This window comes from Arvicola amphibius, chromosome 10 (genome assembly GCF_903992535.2).
Source record: "Arvicola amphibius chromosome 10, mArvAmp1.2, whole genome shotgun sequence".
Lineage (NCBI taxonomy): Eukaryota > Metazoa > Chordata > Mammalia > Rodentia > Cricetidae > Arvicola > Arvicola amphibius.
In genome coordinates, this window is record NC_052056.1 from 21,134,622 (window position 1) to 21,161,240 (window position 26,619).

A 26,619-nucleotide genomic window follows, 5' to 3' on the forward strand; every position below is an offset into this window, starting at 1 on the left:
TAAGCAGGTCAATCTTCATTGCTAGGAGTTTTTTTTTTTTTTAAACATAGCTCTGCTATACCACGCCAATCACAGTGATCTCATATATGTCCATGATAAATTACACATCTAGAGGAAACTTGAAAAAAATGTTAATGAGTTTTAAAATGTTACTATCTATTTTTGAAAGAATAAATTTTATTTTGACCATGATTACAAATTGTCAAAATATGAATTTAAAAAAGTAATGCTTTTGCATTTAACTGTTGAAGAATGTAAAAATGAGTTAAAGTTCCATGCAGCAGAATTTAGGTTTGCATATTGATCAGATGGGAATAAGCTTGGATTTGTTATAACTGCTACTTTCTTATATACTTATTATTACCAAGAGTGAAACTCAGTTATTTTTCTGGTTAAACATATTTTTATTCTTTTGAATAAGTAATACTTATGAAAAAGTAAGCAACATTCAAAAGTAACATCCATGTGTGGTTTTTCCTATTGAACTGAGTAGATAAATCCAAGTGGGTTTGCCTAATTCTTTCAATTGGTTTTAACAAACACAATTTTTTTAGTTTTGGTTTATGCTGAATCAAATTGATATACACCATTCATTTTACATGTCCTCCATTTATCTTCTAAAATATGTGAAATGAAAATATAGACCTGGAAGTAGGCATTAAATATATGGTCATGCAACATCATTCTATCTATACAGTTCATGATGATTTCCACTTTTGCTCTCTCCTTTCTACCCTTGCTGGCAGGAGTAGACAGTGGATGCTGACACCTTCAACTGATTTTTTCACTACAAACAAGAGATGAGATAGAAAGAGATATTTATGTCAAATAAAATCATGAAAAAAGGAACTAATCCTATAGCAGTCCCTTTAAGCAAATGACACTGAGCATATGACAGTAATCTTTCTGTGGGTGTCATGGTCACAATCATATGAAATCAGCCTGCTAGTGATGTTTAGAGATAGCGTGTTTAGACACAAACGGTAAAGTGTCAGTTACAAGGAAACTGATGCCTCCTTACTACACAGTTGTTAGAACATGCTGTTTTTAAATATTACCACGGTTTCCCCAGCAACCTACAGATGCATCTGAGGCCAGGCCACTTGTGGTTGAAAGCCTCAGGTGAGACTCTAGGGAGAGCACAGTGCTTAACCCTCAAGGGTTTTAAACCTCAAGTGGTTTTAGAGTTTAGTGAAATTTCATCCTCAGCTCTAAAAATAAGATGATGTAAAGTGTATTCTTCTTGACAATGTGCAAGAAATAACCTTGCAAATACAAAAGTTGTACATTATATTACTGTTGAAAACTTTTGTCATTCATGGCAAAAACTGAATAGCAAATCACAGAGTCACATTTTAATTTTTTTTTTTTTTAAAGACGAGGTGGCCAAGAAATGGGTCATTTGGTACAACAGACTTTTTTTTCTTTTCCTTTTTTCTCTTTTTATTTTGATAGAGAGAGAGCTGCACAGATACTCTTCACTAGTATTTCTTCTTCCTCTTGCATTTCCGGCATTTTTGGCTACCTTCATTCCCTCTCTGGTCTTCCGAACTACTGCCAGAGTCACTGGCTTGCCTTTGCCTCTTTCGTTGGCCCCTATGATAAAGGTCAGGCTCACTTGGCTGCTGGTGAGTCCATTCATAGGAGCAGGGTCCAGCTTCAAGGTTTGAGGCATTGTTTAAGGAGCAGGACCCAGATGCATTGCTGGGAAGTGAAGCTGTCATGTCATAGAAAGGAGGCTGCATCATTGGACTGTGTGTGTGCCAGGGCTGTGAAGAGGAGACACATGTGAACACACACTCAGAATGCAAGAAGAAAGTTCACAATGCACGAGCACTTGCAGACAGCAATAGGTAAGCCAAGCCAACCTGAGTATACTGCAGTGACTGTATTGTACAAGGATTTATGGGCATTGTTTCAGATGGGTAACATGAGGCACAAAGATTAAAGGTGCCACATAGTTTACCACCACATTGGTCAGCAGAAATCTTATTCAAAAACACATAGGTAGTTTGTAAACACAATAGAAAGGGAAAATAAATAGATAAGATAGTCCAGTTATTTATCCCAATACATATTCAGACTACTGTTATTTAACACCTTTACCAATTAAAGCTCTTTTTTCAGAGATGGAATTTTGAGTCCAGGACCTTGCTCTTGCTAGACAGGCAATCTGTCACTGAGGTATATCCCCAGGGAGATAGTTTGCTTGGATTTGGAGGGGGAATCTTCTCAAATGCCCACAGTTTATCTAACTTGGAAGCTAAATCATCACTGAAGTTATTTGACTTGACATAAGAGTTCCATAAAATTTATAATAGAAAAATTTATAACTACCATGTTCCAGTCGCTTTAAATATACATAGAAACTTCCCAATGTGTAATTCAAGTACTGATTTTAAATTTCAATGAAAATTAAAAGCTTCTTGGGTGCACGTGCGGCTGAGAGCTCCCACGCTGTACAACACAGTTGTCACTGCTTTGGGTAAAGAAATGCATCCTGGGTCTTAAGTTAGCTGCAGTTTCTGACTGTTCTAATCAGAGGACAGGGCAGCATGAGACAATCTTCCAAAGCAAGCCGAGCTAGACCAAAAGATAAAAGATGCTGGGGAGACTTAGTGTTAGTTCAGGCTGCTTCTGTGCTGATACAGATCTAGCTAGCTATGATTTGGGAATGTTTTCTCCAGAAGTGAGAGCATCATTTTCCAGGAAGTTTCATAACTGTTTACTAATTGAAAATGGATATTAAAAAATACTAGAGCTTAAATATATGTTGGCTATTCAGAATAGCCTCTGAATAAAAACAAACACAAAAAAACAATGATAACTAAACACAATATAACTAATCTACAGATAGTCTCACACCTATAGATAATAAACCTATAGTTTTTGGTTTGCATAGTAATATCTTGGAATTTACATTATTTTACTTACAAAACTAAGAGTTGTGAGGAAAATATTCTAAAATCAAAATCCATGACCAAGATTTCTAGGCTACAGCCAAACTGCAGAGATGTTAGAACAGCTGTTCCTTCTAGTAACTAACTTTCTAGTAAACAGTGGAATACAAGAGATGGAAGAGAATCTCAAGCGCTGAAGATACAATAGAGGAAATAGACTCATCAGTCAAAGAAAACATTAAGTCCAACAAAAGCTTAACACAAAATATTCAGGAAATATGGGACACCATGAAAAGACCAAACCTAAGAATAATGGGTATAGAAGAAAGAGAAGTTCAACTCAAAAGCACAGAAAATATATTATAAAAAATCATAGAAAAAAACTTTCCTAACCTAAAGAAAGATATGCATATGAAGATACAAGAAACTTACAGAACATCAAATAGACTGGATTAAAAAAAAATGTCCCCTTGCCACATAATAACCAAAACACAAAACATGCAGAATAAAGAGAGAATATTAAGAGCTGCAAAGGAAAAAGGCTAAGTAACATATAAAGGCAAATCTATCAAAATTACACCTGACACAATTGGAGACACAATCAAGTGACTTTTTCAACAAAAATACTTAAATGTGATTGACAGACACACATACAAATATTACATACTGAGAGAAAATCTTTGTGGCTAAGAACATCCCCGGCAGTGGTCATATTCTGGAGAATGTGGTATTTAGGGGTTACTGGGTTACTTCTGCCTAACTGTAACCTGCCTGCCGCTGAGCAGCACAGGCCAGTAACTGAGGTCTTATACACAGGTTTCTCATGACCCTTTCTGTGCATGTGCTGGGGCATAGTCTGCGTTGGTGCCAGGTTCAGATTTCAACACCAATTGTCAAGAAGGGTGCTTTTGTTCTAATGTTTGTAAATTGTATACTGAAGCAAATGTATTTCACACCCACCATTTTTGGAAAGAAAAAATATTCTTGGGGTAAAGCAGTGTTTGCAATTGGGAAAAACTGCATGGGAAACGAAGATCTGCCCATCATTTCTTCATTCCTGTGCAAAAAAAGAGAAGCAAGGACATCTTAAAATTAAAGGGTACAATGTCATTTTTCTCATAAAAAATAATTACAACCTTATGTAAGTAGAACAGAGGAACTCTCTTGTAGCCTTTAAGATTAAATACTTTGCACACACAAATAATGTGCTATTTCACTGATGATGTAATGATATGGTATTACATTAATTACTTAGTTATAAAGTATTGAAACTACAGTATTTAGAATCACATTTGTCTTTCTATCAGAAACACCTTAGATTGTGTTCTATTTGCAAAAAGAAGTGCTCAGATGTGAACATAACAAGCACATGCCTTGCAGTCACTAAGAGAATATCAGTTTTCTACAGATAGAAAAAACAATGTTGAAATTATCACTTTAGTTTTAAAGATATTGTTACAATTTAACTAAAATGCTATGTGTCTAGACTCCAGCTTTAATATACTTGTTGATGTCTAAAAAGTTAAGATAATAAAGTTCATATTTATCCAAAAACATGCATTTGATTACCTGAAGCTGTGTGAATTTATCTTAACACAGCTCTCAAAACTTTGGCTAGCTGGTTCAGAAGAGCGAGAACTGCCTTTAATGGGACAGAATTAAAGAAAAGAAAAGAAACATTATTTCATGACACAATTACTTGGAGTTTGAACATTGTAACATTAAGCCATAAAGTCATGCAAAACCCTAAATCTGATGATTCTGGCCTATATTTCAGAATTTTAGAGGCTGAGGCAGCAGGATCCAGAGTTTCAGAATAGCCTGGGATGTATATTGTGAGACACTATTTAATAAAAACAAAACAAAGACAAATATAAAACCTTACTTTTTGTATTCAAAATTCTGTACTAGTTAAGATATATGCACATATAACTTATATCCAGAGTCGCATTTACAGATTTTATATAGGATTATAAATGACTGGATAAAAATTGAACTTTATTAAAAATCCATGGACAGATATGGATATTACACAGGCATGGGACTAAGTGAGGTAAACTATGTTGCTTTATTGCACATTACTGTAAGCTAAAAATGACACATGAACACTGTCACTTGCTTCTAGAGTTAAAGATTTAGTTCCCTAAATATTATGGACAACAGTCAGTCCAACTTAACACAAGATGTGTCGGAACCTAACACACCCAAGCTTATTCTACCAATTGGCAGAGAGGTGGAGGGCAAAGCGAAAGGGAGAAATAACTTTCCTTTTGCAAGAAACATAGTTTTTGCTACTGTTGGCTTTAGTAGATTTATAAAAATAATAATACACCAATAAGGCAGTAACAACCTGGGGAGGCCCCAGGGTACTTAGATGCCTCTATCAGCCCTTTCTCAGCCTGCAAACGTTATTTGTACGTTTTGTTTATAGATGACTAGTTCACAATGTATGTAACAGATGTCTAAAGTTTTAAATTCAGGCCCTAGCAATGTTCATAGACTGGCTTCCCAACAAAGACTACTTGGGAAGAACTTTCTTTTAGATAATAGGTACTTGAACAGTGTCACCAAGGTCAAACAGTCTTGCTATATAAAGTTTAGACTTAACTGTTTTTTAACTCATGTGATTTTCGAGTTGCTAGCAACCTTTATAGGCACTTCCCGGTTGGTTCTGAAGTATAAATTTAAAAGTTTTAATGCAGAGGAGATAAGTTTGGGTCGGTAATATAGGAGGCAATATCAATTAATATATATTAAACATTAGATAGTGTAATTCCCCCAAACAACAACAGTGATGAGAGAGACACTTTTTATTGTCCTATACTATAAAGAAAAGAAAATACTTAAGCCCCTGAGAACAGGTTCAACAAGAAGGCATATTTTGAAGATTGATGGGTGTCAGAACTTACCAAAGAGATACTTCAAAAATTAATAGTGATGACAAAGACACTTTTAATTGTCCTACACCGGTGGTTCTCAACCTCTGGGACAAGACCCCTTTGTGAGGCCACATATCACATATTCTGCACATCAGATATATACATTATAACTCATAATAGTAGCAAAATTGCAGTTATGAAGAAGCAATGAAATAATTTTATGCTTGGTGGTCACCACAACATAAGGAATTGTATTCAAGGGTTGCAGCATTTGGAAGGTTGAGAACAGCTATCCTACACTATACAGAAAACAAAATGCTTAAGGCCCTGATCATGGCACCAACAAAGCACACTTTGAGGATTTATCGGGGACAGAACTTACCAAATCGATATTGCACATTAATTGGTCTTCCATACAAACGAATTCCATTCAGCAAAGCTATGGCATAAGACACAGATTCAGGATGTTTGAAGCAGACGAAGCCAAAGGACTTTGGCTTCCCATCTCTGTCTTTGCAAAGAGTTACTTTGGTTAGTGGCCCAGCCTGTAAGAAACTAAAATTATTTTCTCATAAATCCAAGGATTTTGTTTTTACACTAAGATAAATTAAGTAAGTCCAAGTTTGACTAAATAAAGAAGAGTCATAAACAGCTCCACAGATCATGCATCTTCCCTTTCAGCAACACAGCTACCCAACCTTTCTAGCTTATCAGAGGCATTTATGGACAAGGAAATTATAGGGTAGAGTTCAGATATTACAAGGAAAGAAAGACTATTTTTATCTTAGGCTTTACAAATCAACTTAGCGAATATTTGAATCTCAGATGAAAATAGTACTACATCTCTGCACATATTAGCAGAATTTAACTGAAAAGTAATGAGAAAAATAATCTTGGTTGAGTTGGTTGCTGTCAAAAAGGCCAGTAACATGACACGAAAGACTCATGTTCCTGCCTCGAAACTGCAGAAGGGCTATGGTGATGGCTCGGGGGTAAGAGTGCTGCCACGTATGTGTGAAGACTAGGTCTGGATCAGCAGAGTGCAAACTGCCAGAGCTAGAGACCCAGCCAACCTGGGGTACGCAACAGAAAAAATGTCTCCAACAAAGGGGGACTTCAAGGACCAATGTAAGTGTTCTCTGACCTCCATAGACATGTGGTACTCAATATGCACATTCATGAACATGCATGCTGTGGGGTAATGCCTTTGTACACTGTAAAGATTTGTCATTTGTATTAGCTTAATAAAATGCAGATTGGCCAGTAGTCAGGCAGGAAGTGTAGGCTGGGTGACTGGACTAAGAGAATTCTGGGAAGAGGAAAGGCAGAGATACAGTTACCAGCTAGATGCAGAGGGAGCAAGATGAGAATGCCTTACTTAGGAAAGGTACCAAGCCATGTGGCTAAACATAAATAAGAATTACGGGTGAATTTAAGTTGTAAGTGCTAGTTAATAATAATCCTAATCATGCAGTTTATAATTAATATAAGCCTCTGAGTGTTTCTTGGGACTGAACCTTCCAGGACAGAAGATTCCAGGTGGGACAGAAATCCGTGTACACAGGAATGCATGTATACACACACATGTGTGTGTATGTGTATGTAATCTCACATGTACACATGCCTGCATATACTACACAGTGTTTCTAAATAAACTAAATACATTACATGTTTTGATCTAGTAACACTGCTTCATAAATATGCTCAAAGGAAATTTATTTTAACATTATTAAAATCTGGTACAATAAGTAAACTATTCATAAGAGTCAACAATTTTACAAAAAGCAACTAGAAATATTATTCTATGATGAATTCTTTTTTTAAATATTTATTTATTTATTTATTTATTTATTTATTTATTATGTATACAATATTCTGTCTGTGTGTATGCCTGCACGCCAGAAGAGGGCACCAGACCCCATTAGAGATGGTTGTGAGCCACCATGTGGTTGCTGGGAATCGAACTCAGGACCTTTGGAAGAGCAGGCAATGCTCTTAACCTTTGAGCCATCTCTCCAGCCCCTATGATGAATTCTTCAAATAGCATAAAGTACCACAAATTTTAAGTTTCAGGATGTGTGGCTACAAAAACCTGCAATGGGTTTTTGCAAAGCAAAAAAGCAAAGCCTAATATTAAAGAAGAGTGTTAATCATACCCGAGGAAAAAATTACACCAATTCATTACCTCCATGACCCTGACTGGAAGATATGTTCACAAAGACTGGAACTGACTTAGAGCTGCATACTTTAAAGATTATTTTTCTCTGCAGAGTTGGGCAAACATATGTATTTGTTTATTATCCACAAGAAAGTATGCCATCCTTACAACGGTGCTGTGCCTTGGATTTCAGTCTTTCGTCCCTGAATGTTTTGCCCAGGGACTAGCTCCTGCTCCCTTTGTTTGAACAAGATGAAGTTAGCAAAACAATTTCCCCATTGTTGCCTTGTCTATGAAGACAGCTTTCTGATATAGCACATCATGAAACTTCACACTCAATATATTTGAAACCACAATCATTGTCTTTCCCCTACTCTAAACCTCTACTCTAATATTTCTTGGTTAAGAGGACAGAAATATATATGAATTTTAAAACAAGATATTGAGAAATTTGAAATTGATTATAAAAATTCATATAGTAATCAAGTACTTATTCTGTTTTCTAGTTTCAGTTTTCCTCTACTAATATTACAGTACACAGACTTAAGGAAATGTTCAACATCCTTAGTCATCAGAGAAATGCAAATCCAAACAACTCTGAGATTCCATCTTATACCTGTAAGAATGGTCAAGATCAAAAACACTGAAGACAACTTACGCTGGAAAGGTTGTGTGGTAAAGACAACACTCCTCCATTGCTGGTGGGAATGCAAGCTGGTATAGTCTCTTTGGATGTTAGTGTGGCGATTTCTCAGAAAATTAGGAAACAACCTTTCTCAAGACCCAGTAATACCACTCTTGGGTACACATCCAAAGGATGCTTAATCATGCCACAAGGACATGTGCTCAACTATGTTCATAGCAGCATTGTCAAAGCCAGAACCTGGAAACAACCTAAATTCCCCTCAACCAAAGAATGGATAAGGGAAATGTTGTATGTTTACACAATGAAGTACTACATAGCAGAAAAAAAATAACGACATCTTGAATTTTGCAGGAAAATGGATGGAGCTAGAAAACATTTTGAGTGAGGTAACCCAGACCCAGAAAGATAATTATCACATGTACTCACTCTTAAGTGGTTTTTAAACATAAAGCAAAGAAAACCAGTCCACAAAACAACCCCAGAGAACCTAGACAACAATGAGGACCCTAAGAGAGACATACATAGATCTAATCTACATGGGTAGTAGAAAAAGACAAGCTCTCCCGAGTAAATTGGGAGTAGGGGATTTTGGGAGAGGGTTGAAGCAGAGGGTAGAGGCAGGGAGGGAAGCAGAGAAAATGTAAAGCTCAATAAAAATCAATAAAAATATTACAGTATACAGTAGCATACAAAGACAAGATTTACTTATAAATGTAAGGCCAAACTCCTTATTTCCTGAGTGCTGGCGACAGAGACTAGGATCTTATGAATGCAAAGCAAGTGTTGATCATTGAGCCACACTCCCAGTTCTGCTATTGCAAACTCAGCTGACTTTTCTGAAACCAACAACCACATAACTTTCTTCTATAGTCAGAATGAGACATTTTCAGAGCAGTTGAATGGTGGTTTTGCTCATGTTGCTGACATCAAAGTCTTTCAAATGATCCTGTGCATTAGTAATTCTCCTTGAGCAAAATGAACAGGCAGGCTTACTGCTTGACCCATTGGACAGTATTTAAATTTTAGTCAAGTGGGAAAAGGAAATCATAAAAGTAATAAGGAGCTACTATATTTTGCCTTTTCTGTGCACACATTGATGTGGACCTAGTTCTTCCTCACTAGATGGTTCTGGTGTTAGAGGATTGGCAACCCCACAAACCTTTTTAACTTCTGTGGAGATTAAAGAGGGAAGCGTTCTGGAGGAGCTAAAATTACTCCTTTTCTGAACAGTGAATTTCAATCCATATTGGATCATAAAATATATAATTATGTTTTTAGAGGAAAATCGTTAAAATGGCAATGGATAAAGATAAAAGTCTTAATATATATAATTTTAAGTAATAAAAATTTTAATGTTTAAGAGGAGAACTATTCTCAGAGAATCCTTGCTTAGAGATCCAGCTCTCAGCAGCTTTACTTAAATTTAGAGACAAAGTAAGTCCATTAAACATTACTTAAAACAACAAAAATAAAAATTACTTCCACGGCTGGTACCCAAACTTCACTCTCGAAACACTCTCTGTTATTGTGTCTCTGAGAATTTCCCGTTATTTTGTAAGTGCAAGTCACTCCTGATTTCTTTTTATTATTCTATTAGCACTAATAAGTATTAGCAGCAGCCAGCCGCAATGGCGGTAGCTGTTTTATTGAGCTAAGTTTACTTCTGGCAATCAGATTACATTGCAGACATATTACTTCCATTTCACAGTACAGAATTCCACACACTGAGACTTCAACACTGACTGACTTCTGGTCACACTGTCGACCTCAGGGCTCTTACTGTCAACAGTTTTTAGATACGTTTTACAGATTAGCATCAATCATGGGAAACAGGTTTGATTTTACCCCCCTTTAGAGTTTCCTCTGCACTTTGGTTTGCCCCATAATTCTGTGTCATTAACCAACTAGATGAGGGGTTGAAGACACCCCTCTCTGGCAAGTGTGGTTTTTTTTTTTTTTTTTTTTTTTTTTTTTTTTTTCAGTTCTCATAAAGGTCCCGAAGGTCCTCCAATGAAATACAGTGTCATGACCAGGGGACCCAGTCAGTAATCACTTGTAAGAGTCTAGAATAAACTGCTTTCCCCATCAAAAGGCTTGGAAGAAAGGGTAATGACCAGGGACAGGTACCATATTCAGATTGGACACAAGGATGCTTACTATCCCCTGAGGACAATGATGGGTTGTTTTGTGCTCCGCAGCACATCCAGGGCCCGCAGAGGCTCTGGCAGCCCTCGCCAGGGGCTGGCAGGCTGGGGGGTTGGGGTGGGAGATCGTTGCCCACCGGGGCTGCAGAGGAAGGGACCACTCATCCCTGGCCGCGCACTTGTGTGCCCAAGGGAAGGAAGGGATACCCGAGCTCCGGTGGGGCGGGGTCCCGAGACTCCAGAGCCGCCGCCCGGCCTTCCCCGCGGACGGTACCTGAAGGAATAGCTCGTAAAGAATCTCTTCCCGTACTCGGGCCTCTAAATTGCCCACAAACACGGTCCTGTCAGCCTCCTCCTGAGCCGGGAACATCCCTGCGGTCGGCAGCCAGGGGATGGAGGAGATGCGGAGGCCCCGCCCCCTCGCTCCGCCTCACTGCGCGGCCCCGCGAGGGCAGCAGAGCCCGAGGCGGGCGCGCGCCATGGGCGGGGCGGGGCGGGGCAGACCACGCCTCCACGTCATCGAGGGAACCGCCCACCACTCCGCAGTCCCGCCCCATCTGGCTAGCAACAGGGTGAGGGACCCAAGGGCTTCAACAGAACACTTTGTACAGTGCTACTGTCTCTTCTTGTACAAGGTTAATTATTGACTTTAGGTTCTTTCAAACACGGTTTGAAAGAAAATGACTAGGAAGATGATTTAAGATTGACTAACTTCACTAAAGATAAGCCTAGGGTAATGCAAAAGTTAATTTGTCTCTAAATGGGAAATGGGTAGATCACTAAGAAGGCAAAGTTGTTACTGTTAAAGTAAAATCTTAATAAACGTCTACATGTGTGGATATTGATAGAAAAGAGAACTAAACTTAACATTGATTTTATCTTTAAGTGATTCAGGGTAGATCTTTGAAAATGGGCCCTGAAAGATCACTGACCTCAAGAAAATACCGTATATCAATGAATCATTGGAAAATGTTACTGAGGAACTTAAAGTTGACCTGGAGAGTAATGATAATACAACTTGGTCTTTGGTTGACAGAGCGGTGGGAATGCATTTTGAATTCATGTGTTGTGCGTCTGCTTGGTTGATTGATCAGAAAAAAATATTTTCTAAAGGAAAGGAAATGGTTGAGAAACTCTTACAGAAATGATCACCAACCTTAGCCACGAGGGACATGCAAATTAAAACTATTTTGGGATTTTATTTTACCACGGTCAAAAGGGCCAAGATCAATCAGGCGAATGACAGAACATGCTGGCAAAGATGTGGGTAAAGAGGAACACTTGCACATTTCTCTTGGGAAACCAAACTGGTTCAGCCACTAAGGAAATCAGTGTGGCAGCTCCTTAGGAAGATCTAGCTGAAGATCTAGCTATAGAACTCTTCAGAATATACCCAAAGTACTTCACAACCTACTACGGATTTATCCATGCCCATTGCTGCTCTATTCAAAAAAGAAATTGGAAACAGTCTAGGAGTCTATTAACTGATGAATAGCTAATGAAATGTGGCACATTTATACTGTGAAATATTATTCAGCTGCTAAAAATGAAATTAGGAAATTTGCAGGTAAATAGATGGAACTAGAAATAATCATTCTGAGTGAGGTAACACACACACACACACACACACACACACAAGACTACTGGCTGTTCTCCAAATCTTGATGTTTAGATTCTATTGCTGAAGACAACATTTATGTCTTCAAACAGAGAAGTTGAACTGGTGCCCAGCTAGAAACTTCCCTCTTTCTGAATAGTATTCATAGTACTGAAACTTACTCTGTAGCCTAACATGGGAAGAAGGTAATCATCAATATTACCAGACTATAAACCCTGTGACCTATAATAGTGAAGTGTCCACAAGATACACTGGAACGATGGTGGCACAAATAAGGCAGTAACCAACCACTTTTTGATTGGATTTAAGATCCACCCGATGAGAAGGGACTCATGTTTGGCATTGCTAAAGTGGTCAAAAATCCAAGATTGCATAGCTCATGGACGTAAGGAGACTCATACTGCTTTTATTTTGCAACCACATAACTCTGAATGACATATACCCATAAATCAGTGCCTCCCTCAGTCTTCATCAGAGAAGTCTTTTCTTGCAGTAGATGAGAATTAACACAGAGGCCTACAACTGGACAATGTGTGGAGAATATTAGACTTGACAAAGTTAGTCCTAAGTTGGGTGTCTTTAAAATCTCCTCCCTTCGAGGCTCAGAGATCTTTGAGGAAGAGAAGGAAAGGAGATTTGTAAGAGCCAAAGATGGTGAATGACCCAAGCAAGCAGAATCATCTGTATACCAAAGGACTGACAAACATGAAATCACAGAGACTGCAGCAGCATGCCAAGGACCTGCACAGGTCTAAGCTAGACAGGGTCTCAGCTCTGAGAGGGGGAAGTTGACATGGTCCCATACCTAATCAAGAAGCTATTAGTGATCAATGTCTGCTAGCAAAGGAAAATTCAGTTCTCTCCAAGGGAGCTGTTACTGGTTATATCAGTCACACCCCAGAGCAGGCTCTATGCCCAAGGATAATTGTCCAGTACAAAATAAACTTCCTTTTTGTGGGCTTTTTGTTTTGTTTTGGCAATTTTTGTCATACTTGTGGGTGTTTTTGAGTTTTATAATTGGTTTCTGTTGAATATATGCGTGTGCGCGCGCGCACACACACACACACACATATAGAGAGAGAGAAAGAGAGAGAGAGAGAGAGAGAGAGAGAGAGAGAGAGAGAGAGAGAGAGAGAGAGAGAGAACATGAAGTTGGGTGGTTAGGGAGCTGGAGAACATCTTGGTGGAATTGGAGAAAGAGAAATCATCATCAAACTATATTGAATGAAAATATTTAATAAAGAGATGCATTTTAAGAAAGATCATTTCTTCTCTAACTATGACAGGCTTCCTTGTATGAATGGGCAAATAACGACTTTAAAAATTCAGATTTATTTTAGTGACCGGATTGGTCTAAATGGATTATTTCATGCAGTATTTATTTTGCGAATTGCTTCCTAGGTGTCAGAAACTGTTTTCAGTCTCAGGAACAAGAGCCAATATAGAAATCTGGATAGATATTGTCTCCCATGTCTGGGAGAGACAGGCTTTATTTAGATAATGCAGGTTCCAGTAGCATTAGTAGTCACCTTTAGTTGTTACTTCTCAAGTCTAAATATTGTCTCTCTTTGTTTCCTTATCCCTAAAATAAATACAGTACAGTAAGAGGTTAAAGGAAGTAACTGCATGATCAAATGAGTGGACATTTGAAACTTTCATCTCTGTGTAGATATTTTACATATTTGTACTTATTTGCTTCATAAATCTAATCTGAACTAAGATATTTTCTTCTTAACATTTATAAATACTCAGTGCTTACATATAACTGTGAATGTTATAATAGATTTTGTTTCCAAATAACTAAAGATTTATTATATCATTATATAAAATCTGTGTTGTTCTTTGTATACATACGTGAATGTTCTTAGTGTTTTAACAGACCCTATTATCTTTGATTCTGTGAAAATTTTTGGTCTTTATTGTTTTAGAGTTCTTAGTTACCATTCTGATATTAAGCTCATGCACTTGAATATTTACTCAGACTTAGATACCAACAGGTATTTATAGACAAACAGATAAACAGTGACCTAGATATATAGATAGATACATAGACATGTAGATAGACACATAGATAGAAACATAGACAGATGTCTAAATTCACTTCACCGCCTCAGCCCAGGAAATTGTTTTCCACTGGGGTCTATCTACTGTGAAATCCAGGATAGCCGGGTACCTCACATATGCAGTAGCATAATTCTCTTGTTACATTTTTCAAACATTCCTTATTGTGAACTACTATTGTATTATTAAATATAAGCACCCTAGTCAGACCCTGACACACCTCCCTGACATACCTGTGACTACATGTAGTGATGGGAGCAGCAGTCTGCATTCCCGCCCGGCTCCCGGCCGCCTGGCTAGCTTATGCCCTGAAATAACAACACACAAACTGTATTCATTTAAATACTGCCTGGTCCATTAGTTTCAGCCTCTTATTAGCTAATTCTCACATATCTTGCTTTATCCCATATCTAATAATCTATATAGCATCACGAGGTGCTTATCAGGAAGATTCTAGCGTACGTCCATCTTGGGCTGGAGCTTCATCGCATCTGACTCACTTACCTTCTTCCCAGCATTCTGTTCTGTCTACTGCACCCACCTATGTTCTAACCTATCAGGCCAAGCAGTTTTCTTTATTAATTAACCAATGAAATCAACAGATTGATAGAAGACCCGCCTCCATCAACTACATAATAAATTTCTGTTGAAAGGGCACCTCTTGGAAAAACAAGCATCTCCACAGTGCATCCTCAACAACTAAGTCTGTGGGTATCAGTAGGTGCTTAGTAGAGTTTGTGTAAATGAATGTTCAGATGAAGAAATTAATAATTGGAAAAGCTTGGTAATGGAAGTTTTCTACAACTATGAATAATGTTATGTATGCATTATTTAATCATCACAGTACACATAAGTAGAAAAATTCTTCCCTGTTAGATATTTATATTTTCCATTATGGGGCTACTGTATTAATGCTGAAATGAACATTTTGCTCTCATATTTTTGCACATGTATGATTTTATTATGGCATGGAAGGAACTTGCAGTTCTGTAGCAAAGCAATGTCCTTTGGATGTTTAATTGTTGACTCAGAGGCTAGCATTTTTTAATTCTTTTTTTTTTTTACATATTTTTAACAGTATCTTGTCACGCTCTGGCCCTGAACTTAAAATGTAGCCGTACTTGACCTTAAACTTCTTGTGTTTCTGTCTCCTTCTCCTAATTGCAAGATTTACAGCAGACCACAGTCATGCCTTATTTACCTAGAGTATGGCACATGTCAGGTACAGGCTCTATTAACAGAACTACTTCTCAACCTTCATTAAATATTTTTAATAGAATTTATATAAATTAAATGAAAGTTTATCACAAGATCCATTCTGAAAGCTGATCTACAATGTAAATATTACTTAACCTTTATAATTACTGTTCAAGTGCTCATAACATGCCCATTGCAAGAGATTCATTAGCTACACATGTTTGTAAATATCATCAACATAACCTCTTTTGTGACATTGCTTACTTTGCACATGTATGTGTAAACTTTCTCCTCTCCCATTGTTTGAGTATGTCTGAGTGGGAATAAAATATTAATAAAATAAAACAGATATTAATAAAAACAATCGGCATATTACACAATATATTATCATCAGCTAATACTTTAATATACATAAATAACCCAATGTTCTCATGTTGAAAGCAAGTAAAATATATGATAATGAGGGATGGCATTTCATATTTTGAAACTCTGCTAAATACTGTACCACTTGAAACCCAAAACTCATATGATTGGGTCAGAATAATAACAATAAAAATCTTGTCATAATGTAGTTTCACTTTACAAAATCAGGAAAAAAAAGAAAATCCTGTGGTGTTATACACCTTTAATTCTAGCACTCAGGGGGCAGAGGTAGGCAGAACTCTGTGACTTTGAAGCCAGCTCAGTCTATAGAGTGAGTTCCAGGACAGCAAAGGCTACACAAAGAAAAAAAGTCTCAAAAGGTAACTATTGTCTTTAGAAAAGTGTTTTCTTCTAGTCTATTAAGTATATGTTCTTTAAAACCATGTTTTCCCTGTTCTTCATACACTGTGTTCCTCCCTTCTCAAATAACATGGCTATGCACTTTTCTTTTTCACTTTTTGAAATGTGCAACTATTAACAACTGAATGTGGTAGAGGTCTCTATATTATTTTATTGTTACAAAGCAAAATATAGTGAATTCATTCTTAAAAACACAGTCTCAGTGAAACTCCTAGAGATCAAACACTCCAAGTTAATGAGAGCTTGTTAGCAGCTATATGTCCCAGTTTTAAAATAAGTATCTCATGCTTTGGGATTTCTAAAGCATATCTCCAGTCTTCAGGTTAGTGTCTGTTGATTGATCTAAATAAAAACTGTGCTTTTTTATTGTATAGTTAAAACTTTCCCGATATATGTATTTTCTAAGTATCAATTTTGTTTTAAGCTTGTGATCTGTGTAGTGGAACAGCTTTTGCTTATCCTTGCCTTCTCAACATTCTTTCTGGGAAAGGAAACAAAAGGAAAACTAAACAAGCATGCGAAGAGAAAAACAGAGATAATTTTTAAATGTTTGTCATATTAAAAACAAAAATATTTTTCCTTTTCAGATTTTGGCTTCAAGAGACAAGATAGAATCTAACGTTTTAAAATAGCCACTATGTTTTAGATGCATAATGACATATACACAAAAAGCTGAAAAGCTTCATGGGTGTGGATCTTGTTACTGATTTTTAGTTCTGTAAGGAGCTTAGTTTGTAATCAAAATGACGATAAAACACAACTTTTTCTGACTCTTTCCATTTCTGGCATTTCTACTAACATATTTTTTTTCTATGCTTTCCAAAAACGTATCCTCCCATGCCACTTCTGAAATCCTGAGGTTAAGGGGTAAAGACACCTACAATTAGGTTTGCCATTCCCTTATGTCATACTTGTATAGCTGAACATTTGTGAGTTACTATGGAGTCGTTGGCTTAAAATGATCTCCCAACACAAGCCACTGGGAGACATCAGACTTCCTCACCTCTCCCAGATGGGGAGGGAGGAGCAAGAGTCATTTTTACAAGAAAGCTTGACCAACGGAGACCTTCCTATCCAACAAGAACCTTAATGATCATAGAATTTCTTTTTGGTAAATTCCGGTGTTTCTTTTTACAGTTTCTGATTCCAAATGAGAATATACATTTTTCTGTGTTTGATGTGCTGGATAAGATTTGGTAAGATGTTTATTAATCACTTATCATTAAAATGCCTATAAATAATTAATGTTTTATATTCTGTTATGCCATTATAGTATGAATAATTTGCTGATTATGATGTTTATACCAAATCAGATTGCTATTAAGGAGGTATGTGTGTACACTTAAATATGTGTGTGTGTTTGCTAAATTGGAGCTCTATGTTGTGTTAATTTGTCAGTAGATTAGTAGCTAGAGAACAAATAGTCAAAGAGGAAATAAGTAGAAACATTCAAGATAAAAAGTAATTAAGTAATAAGTAATTAATTCAAGATTTGAAAATCATGACTTACTATACATCTTGCTTCCGTTTCATTTGTTTCAAAAGTTTTAAGTTTGAAGAAAATCATTGAAATCATACAAAACAAAATTATCAATACAGATGGACATTGTTTTTTCTTATTTCACATAATAAATTCTCAAACTCTCAAATGCTGTAGGCAAGAACTGTAATCCTTCTGTTGGCTGATAATGGTAATAACGCTTACTAATGTTAGTAATATGACTTTCTCCTTTATGGAAGAACTTCTTGTTCTAGCATGAACGAGAACGACTTGTTGGTTACGGCTGAACAAGCCATTCCACTTTCAGTAACTGAAAACAGTAGCAAATTCATTAAGATGAAATAAAAATTATAGCCCTCTGGTGAAATTTGGGGAAAGATTATTTTCTTTAGGTTTTAAATGTCTTTTATAAATTTGTGACTATGCACTCTAAAAAACATTACACATCAAGTAGAAATTAATATTTTGCTTTTATTTTTAGTTGAATATTTGAATCAATCATAGTTCTTGTGTTTTAGAAACTAGGCAATAGTGCATAGTTTATGTTGTAAATTTTATGCATTGGGGTGCTTTTTTAAAAGACATTTTAAGTTTGTGATACATGGTATCAGCATCTTGACTTGAAAGATAGAGAAACTTGAACTCTATGCTGCCAGACATAATTATCATCTAATATCATAGTTCAAAGTTATTTTGATAGCATAGTTTGCACACTTTGGTGCAGACTTCCAGAGGTTATTGTTTTGACTAGAATTAGCCAGTTTCCTGTGTTTTCAACAGGTAAAATGAAATTATACTTCTTAAGTATTTTTTTTGTTTCTGTCAAAAGTTTAGTTCATTTGTGATTAAAATAGAATAACAAGACTTTTATATATTAACAAACAGGGAATATAACAATTAAAGACTTTCATAATTTGAAAGATTTTTTAAACACATGTAGACTTAAGTTTCTTATATTTAAAAAATATCTTCACTCAATTAGGAGATTTTTCTGGATTTTCAATGGGCTATTCTTTCATTCTGCTTGTACACAGTTTTTCCTTCTTCACAGGAGATTCTGCTCTATGTTATCTATAGTTGATCACTCCTGTCAACACTGAACATCATTGATGAGGGTTTCTCTATACAAAAGGAAAATGAGCAAAACATTTAAAAAGTATTTATAGGTTACAAGGCAAGCAAAATGGTAGCTAAACGGATTGAATAAAGGTATTTATCTACATGTGCATTCAAATTATATGTACATATATTCTTACTGTCACTGCTAACTGCTAAATTTGCAGTTTTTGTTGTTTCTGTTATTCTTGTAGTAAGAATAGGAAAATATGTAAGGGCCAGATAATAAGTAGGTGAAGTTTGTGGATCATAGAGTCAATGTGTATTTTCAGCTCTCCTATCTGACTTTGAATGCAGCTTTAGACTCAATGAAAATAGACCAGTGTGGCTCTGTTCACAAATCTATATTTAATCTATTGGATTAAATTTAATCTATTGGATTTTAAATAACACAAAATATGGCCAGTTTATCTTTTTATTCATTTAAAATTATGAAAGTTGAGGCTGGAAAGATGGCTCAGAGGTTAAGAGCACTGGCTGGTCTTCCAGAGGAACTGAGTTCAAATCTGAACATCCACATGGCAACTCACAATTTGTGACTCCTGTTCCAAGGAATCTGACACCATCACACAAACATACATGCATGTAAAACATTAATGAACATAAAATATGAATAAATACATTACTTTAAAAATATAAAGCTATTCTTAGATTACTGACCAGGCTTGTCTTTCCTGAAATAGTTTGTGAATTCCTATGTTTTAGTCCTGTGGGAGACAAGTTGAAAACAGATTAATTCAGCTCTCTTTTACCATGTCATAGCTGAGAAAATTGAAACAGAGATTTAGAGTCATTTTTTCTAAAATTATAGACCTTGTTCTCTTCTGTATAGTTTAAGTAGTGATTTGGTTAAAATTCAAATTGTTTTTGTTAATTTAAGTTTTTTTAGTATTGCATGTATGAATGCTATATTTAAATTTGTTCACACCTTCTCTCCTTGTATATCCCTCCATTTGTAGCTACCAGCTCACGCACTGAGCACTGCAGTTCTGCACCCATCTCATTCTTGCACTCCCAAGAGGCACTGTATAGATTTTAAATGGAATATTATGACAAAAACCCAGAGGCCACAATCTTTCCATGAGATAACTGAATCTCAATAATGATCCAGGGAAACCTTTAGCGCTGCTCTTCAGAATGAGTAGAAATGTCTTCGAACATAACTTCAGAAAGAGTTCCCTTTATAATGTGATTAATATCTCTCTGTCCAAGTGCAGAGCAATTCAATCATACAGCCTCCCTCTGGAAACATTATAACTCTACACTCAGTTGTGGTATTGCTACAATGTGTAACTAACTGACAACCAATCATTATGAAATTGTTTAAACACTATGAATTTATTTTAATATATGCAATACAAATGTATGTATTTGCGCAAATACATACATACATACGTATATATGCATATGTGTGTTTCTTTCCTTTTTGCGACAATTTATAGATGGGCACTGTATCTGTATCACTTTCACCTCTCTCTCTGCTCCAATTCCTCCCCTGGTCCCTTATGTGATATTTAATCTTCTACTTCACTTTTTTCACTTAAACACTGAAGGGACAAATGCTAAATAAAGACAAGGCAGGGCTTACATTCAGTGATTGCCAAGGAATCAGGAGTCATAGCTAACACTGTTGTTATAAAAGTCCATTTTATTTTCTTAACTGAAAAACAGAGAGGGTTTTCCTTTTCCTTGCAGACTGTTTAGAATAGAAGTAGAATTTGAGGGAAGGATCAGAGGTATTTCTAGGATGTGTGCATTGTTCTGTGATTTTTCTGCTACACAATTATGGGCCTCCTGAGTTCTCAGCTTAGACAACCCTGAAAGTCAGAAGGCAGGTGATGCATTCTCGGCCATTGCCAAGTGAGAATGAGTTTGAAGTCAAAGATTGTAGTAGCAGATGAGAGAGCACTTCTGTCTCCTCCTGCCATTCAGTGGGGGAAAAAACACCCAGTTAAGTGAAATAAACGGGAAAAAAATTGTCTCAAGGAGGATGAAAGTGGAATGATGGTTACATAAAGCATTGAGGGTAAGTGGTGAGGGTGGAGGGAGCCTTCCATCAATCATATACAACAGTACAGCAGGGTTGGAAGAGTCAACTGTCTGATCTGTTAAGTAGTAGGTGAACATTACCCAACAAAAATGTACTGTGCAGTACAAGGCAACAAGAGGATCTTGATTGTTATCACCATAACTGTGTGGTAAATGAGAGGTTGTGTATATAAATTCCCCTGATTTGACTTTTGCGCAATATAGATGTATTGAACTGTTTCAATCCATCACTTCTTTTCATTTATATTCGGTGTTATTTATCTTAGGTGTTGAGTTTCACATGCTTGACTTTGTGACGTGTAACACAAAAAGCATTTTAAGCAGGCCTCATTATCTGCAGTATGGCAATCATTAATTTGTCTTTTTCATAAATTTCCCCTTCCTCCTTACGGCACTAAGCCATAACTTAGAATTGCATTGTACATGTAAGGAGTTTTAGCAAAATCAATCAAGTGTACTTTTGGATTTTGGACCATGATACATTTCCATGTTCAATCAAATCTTCTCTATTTTAATGTAAAATACCTTTCCCCTTCAGTATTTCTTTTATGTGAGGATTTATTATGTGAGTATATATTTCTATTTCTTATCTTTAGTCTAGTCTTTTGTTATTTTCTTTCCTGTCCTTGTCTCCTCTTCCTCTAATTCTTCCTCTGTACCCTTCCTCTTCTATTCTGCTTTATTCTATTTTGAAAAGAACCAGTGAACTTTTGTTAGCAGCACCCTTTTTAAACTACCTTAAAATAATGTATGAGCACCCACTTCCTTAAAGTTCTGTATCAAATGCCACTGAATCTAAGTACTTTAAAAATTTATTACTAGATGCATGTCTTTTCCCTTGAGCTCCCAAGAGACTAAAGGCACTTAGTGTGTAACTTACTCCTAAAAGTCAGCTGGAGGCACAAGTTCTTCCATGAGGTCCAATCCTAGGCCAAGGCCAACTGGGCATTCAGATTGTCTTACAGTAGACTTATAGAGCCTTCATGATTAGCTAATCAAAGTGAACAAAAAACCCCAAAGCAACAAACAACAACCCCACTACCTCCAAAAAATTCCAAAGCCATACTAACAAAAAATCAGTTAGAATAGGGAAAACTTCCAAAAGAAAAATAAGTAAAATTGGAAAATATAAATGTAATTATGGAAATATTAATTGAAATTTCCACTTGCTTGCTTTTGGATATTTTAAAAATCATAGTTCATAACCTATTACTTATGTAATCATAACCATTTATTTCCTATACCAATTATTCTAAATGTACTGACTTTTTTCAGTTCTATTCCCATATTTTCTCTCCCCATCTTCCCTTGGCCCCGTCTCGCCCCACCCTCAAGTTCCCAATTTTTGCCTGGAGATCGTGTCTACTTCCAATATCCAGGAGGATTACTATATCTTTTTTGGGGGGTTCGCCTTCTTATTATCTTCTCAAGGATCCCAAATTATAGGCTCTGAGCTTGAAGTCAATGTCACACTCACAGTTTCCAATTGTTAAGAACAATTCACAGTGTGGCAGTAGATGCCTTTATGCTTTCATACTTTTAATGGGGTAATCACTGCTCAGATTTTATCATTTTAATAAGCCACATTTCTATTTGACATATGTGTGTATATTAGCCAATATATGAAGTAATATTAATTAAATGCAAAGTATGTTAATTAAAATTATCCCCTCTAGGTCTTTTGTTATGGTATACATTTCGCTAGGAGATCATTAGCAATTTTGAATTATGTGTTATTGGCCGAGTATGTAGCTTATGTCTGTGCAATGCGTGTATGTTTGATATTAGGGATATTTTAGAGTTTAAGATGATTTCAAGAAGAAGTATATGCCCATAATTTCAGAATTTATGAAGCTGAGGTTGGAGGACCCCTACGACTAGGAGTTCAAGACCATTCTAGGTCTAGGGAAATAATTGAGACTCTGCCCTAAATAAATAAATAAAAGCTTTATTTTTTATTTTATTTTTTTTTCGAGACAGGGTTTCTCTGTGGCTTTGGAGCCTGTCCTGGAACTAGCTCTTGTAGACCAGGCTGGTCTCGAACTCACAGAGATCCTCCTGCCTCTGCCTCCTGAGTGCTGGGATTAAAGGAGTGCGCCACCACCGCCCGGCCTAAAAGCTTTATTTTTGTAGCCATGGAAAATTTACTTTATCAAAGTATAATTTAAATGCAGAAAATGTACAGATTTAACTGAACATATTGATACATTTTGAGAAACATGTGTACCATATTTTACAAGATATATAAAAATCGTAACAATTGTGATGTAAAATATTTGCCTAAACCCAAATGCCTTGTGACCTTTGCAATTGATTTCCTTCTTACTCTGATTCCATTTGATCGAAACCTCTTTCTGATACTCCACATTAGACATCTTTTTAATTAGAATTTCATATAAATGATTGCTTTCACTTTCTAGCCTTTTATATCTTCTTCTTGAAATAATACTTTTTTACTATGCCTGTCTATATTGTAGTACTTTACTACTATTTATTGCTTGGGAAGTAATGAATTACACAGACTACAACAACTCTGCTATTCATGTGTTTTTTGATTGGCTTTTGGGTTCTTTCAGAAGTAGTTTGTTATGGAAAGCATGGTACTGTCAACTTGGATATACTTTTCTGAGGACACGTTTTTAGTTGTCAGTGTTAACATCTAGATATGAATTCTTAGGGTCCAATAAGGTGCATATTTTCACTGTAAGAACTTTATCAACCAGTTTTCTAAATTATTGTATCATTTTTCCATTTCTTTCTACAGTCTAAATAGCTTTATATTCTCAATAATATTTCCCTGGCCACTAGTCTTTGTAATTTACCATTTTAGTGTGTGTGTATGGCTTATTTTTTAATTTCCATATTTTGGATGGCTAATAATGTATCTTTTCTTGGGATACTTTGCCCTTATATTGGATTTCTATGAAATACTTTCATTTCTTTTGCCAACTTGAAAAAGACTGTTATTTTGTCTTTTTATATGCATAGTCTGCACATACTCTTACATTTATATATAGTTTTTAACACTTGATTTCCAGGTATACATATAATAAATATTAACATTCTTGTTAATGCGACTTAGGAAACAATCCCATTTCATTAGGTAAAATAAAATTTATTTTTCTCTTTTTCTTTGAACATGTGTTTGTAGCTATCCATCAGAGCCGGGTGAGTTCATCAACGGGTATATAAGTGAAGGAAATGTTTGCCTATGTCCAGACATCATTCAGTAGGGAGTAGTAGGATTCCCTAACCCATGCTTGACTGTTGGTGGGTGAGTCTAGAGCAGGCTCTTTAGAGACTGAATCCTCTGTGGTCACAGCATGGTTACCTTGGATGTGGCTTGCCCGGAAAGCAGCATTTCATAGCCCTTCTCACTATCCTCTTGACTTATTTTCTACCCATCTGCTTTTTCTTATTGTTTCCTGCATCTTAAGGGATGAGGTAAATGATCTATTTATGGCTAAGCACTCAACCATCACTTATTCTAAATGCTGTGAGCTGTACTTCTGATTGAGTTTTGGAGTAACATTAGCTTTTAGATATAAATATAGATATTTGGAAACCACCCTGTCAATTTTTGCAAACGACAGTCGTAAGATCCCGTCAAGGGCCCACGGATTGGGCCTGTGAATTTTGGACTGTGTTTATATTTTAGGCATGAATTTCTTCTTTTGGACTTGTTCTTCAATCCAGTTAGAGAAAACAGTCTTTCATCCCCATAACAGTCCTGCTATGATTGCACCAAGTGAATATATTTTTCCTGGTGGATTGGTTTTATTGTTCAGAGGGTTCACAATGGGGTAAAGAATGTCAATGGCTCCTTTTCTTCTCAAGCAACTGTACAGCACTGCCTGTCACTATGAAATTGAGCCAGCATGGAGGAAATTTACATAGAACTAACTTAATTTCTCCCTATCTTGCATCCACTGAAATTTGGGAGCATTACCTAGTCTTACATGCTAATCCCCTCTGAATCTATCTCTCTCTCTCTCTCTCTCTCTCTCTCTCTCTCTCTCTCTCTCTCTCTCTCTTTCTCTCTCTGTCTCTCTCTGTCTCTCTCTCTCTTTCTCCCCTTTCTCTCTCTCCCAATTATTAAGGTACTTTTTCTCCCAGATTTTAAGGTACTTTCAATTTTTGGAGTTAAAAACAGAAATCTTGTGGTACCTTCAATTGAGGACTAATTTTCTATACTTCTCATTTACATTTTTATGAGTAAAAAAAAGTTGGATGGACAAGAGTACAAGAATGACTTGTGATGTTAAATTTCTATGAAATTATGCCATATAATATTCAAAGTTAAATTAATATCTGTTTTCACAATCACTCTCAGTATTTTAAATAAATTTCTATGAATTATGTCTCTATGAATCTAACATTTTACTGAAGAATGACAACATCAGTCCTGGGGAGACAATTCAATGGCTAATGGTCCTTAATTTGAAAGCATTAGGATCTGAGTTAGAATCCCCTGTCGAGAATTAGGTCTGTATGATAAATAACCAGGCTAGCTCAAGAGTAACAGGAATACTTTAATGGTTAAAGAGGGGAAACTTACACTATAAAAATGGGAGTTCCGAAATCCTATAGGTCTGGCAGGCACCGTGAAGAGACCATGCAATGCATCCCCAGGTTTTTCTACCTGGGCTCTAGGAGGCCACACTCTAACTAGATGTGATTGGTTGAAACTATCAGTTGATAGTTTCCGTATCATCTCCCCCCTTTGTCTAAACAAGATAGATCCAAACTCAATACAACTATATACAATAGTAACAGATACCAAATATAAAATTACAAACAGTAAACAATATTAAGCAAGGAACACATGAAAAAAGTTTTACCTTAGTAAAAGAGTCTAAATAATGTATTAAAATAAGGTTGGCTAAATCATGAGGAAGGTAACTACAATTATCTAATCTTTAATTTAACTCAATCAAAGATCTAAGAAGGGAAGCAATATTACTTGAGTAAACAGGAAGTGTAATTGAGAAACTTTCAAATTGTGCAACAAATGACAGGGACAACTGACTACCTGGGCAATCATGCAAAGTCTCATTTGCAATGTTGAAGCAACCATTTTGGCTAAGGTCTAACGTAACTGACATACCATTTTCAAAGGCAAGAAACTTTTCAAAACTATCTTACCCTGTCTTGGCAGGTTATGACAGTCCTGTTTTAGCCTTTTACGGATTCTTTGTATCTCTGTCAGTTGTTGAGGTATGGACATTTCTTTGCCCAAAGGCCAGCTCTGCGAAGAAGAAAGGCTCCAGGTGGAGTGTCTTTGGTGCTCAACATTCTCTCGGGAATAGATCGGTGTTGTAAGGAGCGATTGTCTCACTACCATGGAACTCAAAGTTAGATTAAAGGTCATTTTCTACAGCTCTTTGAAGAGGTTGAAGACTATATATCTATACTGAATATTGATGGAGGAGTGTCTAAGTGTTACTTTCATTGGTTAATAAAGAAACTGCCTTGGCCCCATTACTAGGATAGAAAATTAGGTAGGCTGAACAGACAGAACAGAATTCTGGGAGAGAGAAGGCAGACGTTTCAGGCAGTTACCATGC

The 26,619-nt window shown here is 36.3% G+C and overlaps 1 protein-coding gene across 1 annotated transcript; it reads right to left on the reverse strand.

The window, feature by feature from the left end:
- Positions 1-1,481: 1,481 nt before the first annotated feature.
- Positions 1,482-11,097, reverse strand: Rbm11 (RNA binding motif protein 11). Its single transcript, XM_038346839.1, has 5 exons — positions 11,002-11,097; positions 6,162-6,324; positions 4,470-4,542; positions 3,861-3,957; positions 1,482-1,769 (listed from the first exon to the last, which is right to left on the reverse strand). The coding sequence occupies exons 1-5, from the start codon at positions 11,095-11,097 to the stop codon at positions 1,482-1,484; spliced, it is 717 nt and encodes a 238-aa protein (XP_038202767.1).
- Between the last annotated feature and the right edge of the window lie 15,522 nt (positions 11,098-26,619).

Bases quoted from the DNA above. Each gene is read 5' to 3' on its own strand.
- Rbm11 (XM_038346839.1), bottom strand. From the start codon at position 11,097: ATGTTCCCGGCTCAGGAGGAGGCTGACAGGACCGTGTTTGTGGGCAAT. The intron at 4,543-6,161 runs GTAAGTTCTGTC...GTCCCATTAAAG, and splicing joins TAATGTGCAATATCGATTTG to GCAGTTCTCGCTCTTCTGAA. The intron at 3,958-4,469 runs GTAATCAAATGC...TTTTTTGCACAG, and splicing joins ATAAATTCACACAGCTTCAG to GAATGAAGAAATGATGGGCA.